We start from the raw sequence: 9,643 nt of genomic DNA, 5'->3' as shown, positions 1-9,643 counted from the left end.
TCTAAAACAAGGTATAACGATTTCTAAACGCATAAAACTCAGGCGTGTCACTTTGCTAGTGTCTTTTCATGTTGCAGCATCGTTGTCATTTGATATGCAGATAACACGTCAAGAGATCCGTATGGGATCACGGAACCAAAAAGCCAAACAAATTTGTAGAAGAATGGTTTTGGAAGTTTATGTCCCTATGTGGCCTTTCACCTCTCCTAAGAACCAAACTATCAATATATACCAACAACACAAAAACAAATGATACAATAATAAGTACATGCCCCCATGTGCCTCAGATTCGATCACCATACAATACTAGGCAGTAGGCACACATCTCTAAGAAATCATAATTCTCACACTTTTCAATTATTGCACTCTGCGTTTATATAATTTGTATATACTTCCATCTTGTTACGCTCTTTTGAACCACCCACCATTCAAAGATGTGGAACAACCTTCCTCCTGATTTGTTGGCCAATATCTTCTCCTACCTTCCTCCACACAGCTTAGCACGGGCGATGGTCACCTGCCACCACTGGCATAACTGCGGAAGGTCGACAAGTGGACAGACGAGGCGGCACCAACTCCATCAGCCATGGTTCATTGCCTTACCCACCCGCAGCAGGCAATTGTGTTTTGTTCATAATCCAGTTGAGAAAAGTTGGCACTTGCTTAATTTGGAACATGTTCCTAGTCTGACCCGACCTGTGTCAACTATTGGTGGACATGGTCTGATATTGTTTAAATTCACTGGTGGTGTACCTATTCGACTGTCTATGTGTAATCCTTTTACTGGTGAAATCCACCACCTCCCACCACTACAGAAATCAAGGACTAATCCGGCAGTGGGAGTCATAGAGAGTTGTCCCAACAGGTTCAAGTTGTATGCAGCTGGTGGGATGTCTAAGGCGGCAAGTGGTGGTGCGGCCTCATTCGAACCCACATTAGAAATGTTTGATTCTATAAGCAATACGTGGACGGTCATGGGGTCCATGCCAGTGGAGTTCGCCGTGAGGCTTACAGTATGGACCCCAAACGATAGTGTCTTCTCAAATGGGGTCCTTTACTGGATGACCTCAGCCCGTGCATACAGCATAATGGGCTTTGATATGGGTACAAACAAATGGAAGGAACTCAGTGCGCCCATGGGTGACACACTTGAATTCGCTGCCTTGGTCCCTCGAGAGAGTAAGCTAGCAGTTATTGGTGGGACCCTAGGTGGGGATGTGTTAGTTTGGGAGTTAGGGGATGGTGGTAAATGGAATGTGATTGAAAAAATGCCAACTGAATTTAGTAAAATACTTGCTGGTGGTTGTACTACCAAGTGTGTGGGAATTGAAGGGGCAGTATGTTTATTCCGGGACCTTGCATCTGGAATGGTGGTCTGGAGAAGAGCCGGATATCACAAAAATAAATGGGAATGGTGTTCGATTGAAGGTTGTAATCAGGTAAAAGGAAGACGTCTTGACAATTACCTGATCAAAGGACTCTTTGTTCACCCAAATCTTGCTTCTCCATTCGTTTAGGCTTGAATTTTCATTTTGTAACTCAACTAATGATCAAATGTAAAATTCTTGTAATAATGATATACTACGGTATTTAACGTGCACATGAGAAGAAGAGTGTCGAATACAAAAAAATCAACCATAAAAAATACCTAGGATTTCCGACGCAACAGTCATAAATGTAACACCTCAACCCAAAACCGACCCTATAATCTTGAAGTCTTAACCTATCATGTTAAAAGTTATTAGCAGCCTAAAACTTAAGGCTTATAGGGCGAACAAACCTCTCATTTTCTATCAATGTGAGATGTATTGTTAAGAATTCAACATTAAAAAAGAACAAAACATAGAAAATAACTAACATGGAGATGGGTTTAATAATCCAGTAATGGACTAATCGCATTAGCATTATATAAATGATACAACATTTTATAGCTGAAATAAAAAAAATTTTAAAAAAAAAAGGCACCAAAACCCAAACACATATAATTCCTACATAACCCAATCGATATCATTAGTCACTATAACATCAAAAACAGCTTTAGGAGGTGTAATGTAGCCATGGCATCATGTAGAGGATTTAAAATTGTAGGCTAATATGAGTTGTGGTTACAATAAAATGAACTGAAATTGGGTGTACCATTTTACCCTCAAAGGTACCTTCTTGCAAGGGCTCGGACTTTTGTATCAAAATGTGAAGATGTAACACGCGATCCTGGTAAGTAGAGAGGATTCAGAAGAATCTGCAAACAACAAAAGAAGCCAGCAAAACTAAGGAACATTGCAGCATTTCACAAATTCTATACACATATTTTGTCACAATAAAGTCCATATGTGCAATGTAAGCATAATTACAATCATTAAAAGATGTGATTGAATGAAAAATGAAAGGGGATATAACATACGGATAGTCAAGTTCCGTTTGGTAAAACTTGCCTTTATATAAAGTTCATGGACCTCCTGAAAGAAGCTCTTGATTCCATCATCATTACGAGAGTCATGAAGCAGCATCAATCGTGTATGTAATATTAGAGTCAAGGAAAATATATGGGAACATAAACAATAGATTACTCAAAATAGTTGCAACAACAAAATGATCACAAAAACAAGAAGGATATGACCAGCTGTCACGTATACAGACACCACCATATCATTGAACCTGTCAATTGCTTTCAAAAACCTGGAACCGGGAATTAAGTTGAAATGATATCTACATGAACAAGAAAGATATGCCTTGAAACAAAAAAGAAACTATCAGACAGTCTTACATAGCACTTGTTGTCCAGGCAAGATCCTGGACGATATCCAAAGCGGCATGGAGGATAAACTGATGCTGATGTGCAGCTTCTTCTCTCTAGAATTTCATTGCAAGATGTACATTTCCCGATTAAAAACATACATTACTCAATATAATTCCCAAAAATTGTTGGAAAAAAGAGTCTTTTTAACTGCTATAAGAAATACATATACATGTGATAAATGAAAAGAAAACAAGTCATACTTTAGGAGCAGCTCCGACTTCGGCTTCGTAAATAGGAATGTCGTTTTTGCTAATGATCATAAAACAAGCAGTACTCGCCATTCTGATCCACTACAGAAATGCACTACTAGACTAATAAATTATATGACTATCTGTACAACAGCAATCCCAAATAATAATAATAAACATTTTCAGTCATATCCGCACACTTACATCGAATTGATCATATAAATTATTATAAAAATTTAATACAGGTAATTTCGAACTGCCAATTTCATCGTTAACGGATGTCAAAAACCACATTAGCATTTTTAATTAATTCTATTGAACCTCTAAATAGGTACGAGCAATATATATATATATACATGTATGTATTTATGTATTTGAATGTAATAAGAATAATGAGAGAGGAGACGTACATACTGTGATCGGAGATCCCAGGCTGAGCAATAAACAGATACCGTGGCTTGGATTGCAGATCTCCACAGATCGGCTATAGATATAACAAGTTTCTTTTTCACCCCCTGTACTTTTTACTTTAATACTATTATGCTCCCCCTGTTCAATTACTATATTTTAACAATTTCTCCCCCTGATTTTCTTTAACTTTGAAAAAATAAATGGTTTAGGTTATCTCCAATGCTAAGGACGTCGGGCGTCCTTAAGCTGCCACATCATATCCTTACAAATCCTTACACATCCTTATAAATCTTTAAAATCCTATAAATTTATCTCCAACCATACGAACATCCTTACATATCCTTTAACTCCACTAAAAACAAAAAAAAAATATAAGTATGGGCACTTAAGGGCATGCATCAAAAAATCTCCAACCATACAAACATGTTCCTTCTTTCGCCGACCACTACCACCACCACGACCATGATAATCTCCGACCACCACCATGATCATCCGGCAACGGAGACCATCTCCGGCAAGACTTACACATGTGTAAGTCTCGCCGGCAAATGGTCGCTGTCGCCGGAGAATCATGGTGGTGGTCGGAGATTATCATGCTGGTGGTTGGCGGCGGCAGTCTCGCCGGAGAAGAAGGAAGTAAGTTAACTTACACATATACTTTTTGTACTTGTTTAATGCATGTACTATAAATAACCCACCGCTATATATATATATATATATAGGGATTGGGTTTTGTAAAACAAGTATTAAAATAAACAAATAAGACAAGATATTGACCCTTAGATCATGGTTAAATTGATGCATGAAGATTCACGAGGTAATTGATACACGATGATTTTCATTATGCACAGTGATTTTCAGTGAAGGAAAACCTATTGTTCTATTTGTTTTACTTTAATACTTGTTTTATTTTACCTAAAACATATATATATAAGGTTGTCGGGTATTTTTAGGTGTGGAATACTTACATATTTTTTTTTAATCCATAAAAATCATGGGGGCCCATGCATTTATTCATTAAACAATAGATAATAAAATATTAGTATGTGAGGGGTTTCACACCTAAACTTAGGTGCCGGACAACCTTATATTCCCTTTTTCCTATATATATATATATATATATATAGGGTAACACTCCTGTGAGAACACTAAAAAATTTCATTTTGATGCATTAAAAGTCCATAAAACTAACATAGTTTTTAACTAATTATCATTATTTAAGTGTCTAACAACACATTAATCCGTCAAAATCGAAAAAATCACGTTTTTTGTTTGGTGCATCCATTTTGGATGCATATTCATCAAAATGATGCATCCAACAAAAAACGTGAATTTTTCAATTTTGACGGATCAATATGTTGTTAAACACTTAAATAATGATAATTAGTTAAGCACTATGTCAGTTTTATGGACTTTTAATGCATCAAAATGTAGTTTGTAAGCGTTCTCATTTGTTCTCATTTTAATTTCATTCTCATTTGATAGTCACCTTATATATATATATATATATATATATATATAGGGTAAAGTTATTTTAGGAACCCCTAAAAAGGCAGGAACCTTTAGGAACTTTTTTTAAATTAATATTATCTACTATATGATTGCTCACATATGTTCATATGACTATATAATTGTTTACACATGTTCATATGACTATCTATGTACATTTGATCACAATCTATCTCATGGAAATTTTATTTACATAAAAACTTGCATACATGTGATCAACTTGCATACATGTAATCATAGCAATATTCATGCACATGTGATCAATAATTCAAATCTACACATAATTGTATAACGGATGATAACCCATATCTCTACATAATTGTAAAATTCAAAATTACACATATATTATTTAAAACACACTCGAAAAACAATCATCATGTGACAAATAATCATTAGTTGGGCTTGATTTGAAAAGTTCCTAAGGGTTCCTGACAAATAATCATATATGTGTGTGTGTGAAATGTTCATTTGAAAACTAAATTTTTTGTGAAAACTAGAAAACTGCCAAAACACACTGTGATCTGAGTTTAACCCAATGTGTTTTAATTGTGTTCTTATAGAAAACAATGTGTTTTTATTGTGTAATCTAAAATACGTTGTGTTAAGTTTTAAATCACAGTGTGTTTTCGATAGCGCTGTAAATCAGAAATTGTTCAAACACACTGTGATATAAACTTAACATAATGTGTTTTTGAAAAACATATTAAAAACACGTTGTGTTAAATAAGATTACAATGTGTTTTAGTCAGTTTTCTGGTTTTCACGAAAATTTTAGTTTTCAAATGATCAAAACCCTTATATATATATATATATATATATATTCATTTTTGACATTAACTCTTCTCCTTTTTTAACTTGATCAATTATGCACCACTGTGTTGTGCATCACAACTCGCATTCTCCATTCTTCGATAAGAACATATGTTGACGACTAAAAGGGGCAACAAGTGACATTTGTGCCGCAAATGGAGGGTAACAACTAGATCTGTGCGGTGGTTTTAAGCTCTAAAACATAGAGATACGTATGTAAACTTTGGCTACCCTATTATGGTTTCCAATCTTCGTATAGGCTACTAAGGGAGGAGGCAGTGGGAAAAAATGATAGCGCCAGTGTTGCGGTAGTGTAAATGTGCACCACCCCTGGGTGAGATACGGGATGTGGGAGATGAAAAGTGGTTGTGGTCTCTCAATCCATCTCTATTCCTTTCTTTTGTTACATTATTTTTTATTTTTTTAACTGGAAATAAAAGAGTGAAAAATGGTAAGAGATGAGTATTTATTTTAACAAGAGATGGTAAAAGATGGATCTAAAAATTAAGATAGAATATGAAAGATAAGAGATGGATACGCCTTCCTCCCTAAAGCTAATGGCAATGTATGCAAGATGGCATGAGCTAGACCTATATCACGCGGGAACACCGCCGTCGATCTCGCAGTATGGGGAATTAACACGAGATAGACGAATACCACGCAAGAACACGCTGATTCCGCGGTATGGGGCATGGTATGAGTTTCGTGGTATGGCATGCCAAGAGAGAGAGAAAGGGGTGGATCATTTGGAAGTATTTAGGGTTTTTTTTATTTGTGTATTCATTTATTTAATGAAAAATGTAACGAGAAATGGGATGTAGTGTGAATGTTAACAGAATAATGAGAACGCGGTATAAAAAAATAAGAGTAAAATGAAACAAAGAGATTGGTTGAAAGTAAAATATGAAATGCAGTGTAAGATGGTTTGCCAACCCCTAACAATAGGGCTGAGTAGGGTCGGTTTGGGTCGGTTTTGGCCCAAAACCAAAACCCAAACCAATCAAGTCGTTTTTTGGTTCTTTTGAATCCGCTTGGTTCGGTTTTTAAACGGTTCGTTTTCTTGGTTTTTATTGGAGCAGTTTCGGTTTTTACCCATTTGGGCTTGGGCTAAAAATTGCTACTTTATCAGCCCTTTTCTTAAAGCTATTATATCTTAAACCAGAAGACCTCACATACCATACTGTATTATGAATCTTGGAAATGGATGTGAATTGCTCTTTTAAACCATCTTGAACAACCAGATTAATTATATAGAAAATATCATCCCATTAACATATACATACACATAGATTCTTTAACTATAACTTCTATCTATTTAAATTTATCATTTAATAGATTCTTTAACTATAACTTCTATCTATTTAAATTTATCATTTAATCAAGTACTAAGTTAGGAATGTGTAATCAAGAGGCATAAACACATAAGAAATTAGGCACATAGCCAATGATGACTAGTACAACTAGTTAGAGGCATCTCAGGTTTTATCTAAGGTCTTGAGTTCGATCCTTAGAGATGACAAGTCTTGGGGTTTTTTCCTCTGAATACTTGTAACGGCTCATGGTCAACATCTCGTTGTCTAGGGTACGTGCAAGACTTCACCATTATACGGTGAGGTTTTTCTGGTGTCGCATACCGACTGAATGTTCGGAAAAAAAAATTAGGACACAAAACTCCACGAGCATAAAGATTAACAACTGAGAAGATCATATCTTTATAATCTTAAAATACAAAATATAGAAATTTAATATTCTATATTTTCACAAAAAAGATACAAATATACAACTATCTAATGAAATTTATAAAAAAAAAAGAATATTGAAAGTACAAACCTTTTGGGGTTTTTTGACTTAGGTTAGAAAAGGAGTACGTAAAAAAGTAAAAGTTGAAAAGGGTTAAAAAAAAAGATAAAAATTGAAAAGTACTAGAAACATCAGAGATATTTTGTAGGGTTAATAACATAAAAATATTATAATGGCAATACTACTATTATGTTCGGTTCGATTTTTCTATATGGTTTGGTTCAGTTTTAGATTTCAGTTCAGCTCGGGATTTTTCTCGGTTGGTTTTTGGAACAAAACCGAACTGAACCGTAAAAGTCGGTTTTTTAAAAATTCAAAACCGAAACCCACGGTTTCTTATTTGGATCGGTTTTTTGGTTCGGTTTTTTTCAATTTTCCGGTTTGGTTTTTGTTCACCCCTACCTAACAAGGCAAGCCAAGTATTGTGGTCTCAACAATCACCAAATAGCCTAATGAAAAAGATGTTTGTTTTCCTCACATGAGGTTTTAGTTGGTATATTTGAAGGTAGCCACAAGTATATAATCCAGCTAGGTCTTGGTGAATTTTTCCCATCCGATCTCTTAATGATAAGAGTTTCTCATAAAAGAGTTTGAATTGGGGTCTTTTAGTATGGACTTGATTAAGACAAAATATGAGTTTGAATTGGGGTTCTTTAACATGGATTTAATTAAGACAAAATATGTTAGAACTCCTGATATTAATGGGTAATTCACATCTTAAAAAATAATATTAAAAAAAAAACAATTATGGTCCAAAATTGTCCATGCCCTGCTGCTGATTACTGCTTATAGGAGCGTTCGAGGGGAGTCCTCGCCAAAAAGGATGACGGACGTTATTGGCACCGAGCGTCCAAAACGGTGTGTCCCCCCACTTAGTCCTCCGGGGGACTCTTGAAGACGCGCGAGGTGGACCCAAAGCAACGGATACTTCGATTTTGTTTTGTTTTTTTTTTTTTCTAACGGCTAATTTTTTTTTCTATTTAAACACTCCAACTTATTATCATTTTAACACACAAACATTCTATTACATACCATTTCATTCATCAAACACCATCAAAATCATGTCTAATTCATCATCAAGTGACGATTTCAAATTTCTAAACTCAACCGTTACGCAAATGAACACCCTATTTAATCCAAAGATCGCAAGCGCAATTTTTGATGTTTGTAACGAAGACGAAGCAGACGATGTCGAGTCAAGTTCACGTGTACCTCGAAATAGGAGGGTTTTATCACGAGATCATGCCGGAGCCGCGGTGCGTTTATGGAATGATTACTTTTCTGATGCACCCACTTTCCCGGCCGATTATTTTCGAAGAATATGTTGAATGCGCAAGCATATGTTTCTTCGTATATGCCAAGATATACACAACTTTAGCGCCATTGAACCCCTACCCAAACATTTTCTATTTTTCCAAAAAAGTGAAACCGATTGTACTGGTAGGGCTGGTTTCAACATTTTTCAAAAATGTACTTCCGCCATACGTCAATTGGCGTATGCTTCTAATGCCGACCAATTAGATGAGTACTTACACATGGGTCGTGCGACTTCAACTAAATGCTTGCATAACTTTTGCAAGTGTGTTTATTATTTATATAACACTGAGTACTTAAGAAGGCCGACAACTCAAGATGTTCAACGTTTGGTAAGTAAGCATGAACAGATTCATGGTTTTCCTGGTATGCTTGGTAGTATTGATTGTATGCATTGGGGTTGGAGAAACTGTCCGGTGGCTTGGCAAGGGCAGTACACACGAGGCGATAAAGGACATCCCACGATCATGCTTGAAATTGTAGCTTTGTATGATTTGTGGATTTGGCATGCTTACTTTGGCCCTGCAGGTTCGAACAACGACATCAATGTCCTTAATGAATCAGATTTGTTTGATGATTTACTCCAAGATAGGGCCCCCGAATTGCAATATACTATTAATAACGAAGAGTTTACGAAGGGATATTATCTAGCTGACGGTATACTACCAAGAAGCTGCAAGAAAAGATGTCGAACGAGCTTTCGGGGTGCTTCAAGGTCGTTGGGCAATCCTTAAACAAGATGCCCGCCCGCATTCGGTGAACAAGATAAAACGTATGATGTATGCTTGTGTCATTCTACACAACATGATTGTTC

General features: G+C 35.9%; 2 protein-coding genes across 6 annotated transcripts; one reads left to right on the top strand and one right to left on the bottom strand.

Annotated features, from left to right (window-relative positions):
* Positions 1-260: 260 nt before the first annotated feature.
* Positions 261-1,600, top strand: LOC122589265 (protein UNUSUAL FLORAL ORGANS-like). The gene has a single exon (XM_043761534.1). It carries the CDS (start codon positions 435-437, stop codon positions 1,515-1,517), a length of 1,083 nt encoding a protein of 360 aa, XP_043617469.1. The 5' UTR covers positions 261-434; the 3' UTR covers positions 1,518-1,600.
* Positions 1,601-1,867: 267 nt separating this feature from the next.
* Positions 1,868-3,477, bottom strand: LOC122589270 (transport protein particle 20 kDa subunit). Of its 5 annotated transcripts, none has more exons than XM_043761541.1 (6): positions 3,400-3,477; positions 2,998-3,128; positions 2,765-2,850; positions 2,615-2,676; positions 2,433-2,518; positions 1,868-2,239 (listed from the first exon to the last, which is right to left on the bottom strand). In XM_043761541.1, exons 2-6 carry the CDS (start codon positions 3,076-3,078, stop codon positions 2,147-2,149), a joined length of 408 nt encoding a protein of 135 aa, XP_043617476.1. In that variant the 5' UTR covers positions 3,079-3,128; positions 3,400-3,477; the 3' UTR covers positions 1,868-2,146. The 5 variants fall into 5 exon arrangements, with proteins under 5 accessions (XP_043617476.1, XP_043617475.1, XP_043617477.1 ...); XM_043761540.1 differs by having other exon boundaries at positions 3,396-3,475; XM_043761542.1 differs by having other exon boundaries at positions 2,998-3,087; positions 3,396-3,469.
* Positions 3,478-9,643: the final 6,166 nt, after the last annotated feature.

The sequence above is a fragment of the Erigeron canadensis genome, chromosome 2 (genome assembly GCF_010389155.1).
Source record: "Erigeron canadensis isolate Cc75 chromosome 2, C_canadensis_v1, whole genome shotgun sequence".
Classification (NCBI taxonomy): Eukaryota; Viridiplantae; Streptophyta; class Magnoliopsida; order Asterales; family Asteraceae; genus Erigeron; species Erigeron canadensis.
The sequence above is the reverse complement of the archived record's forward strand: the minus strand, read 5'-3'. Positions and strand labels throughout refer to the sequence as shown.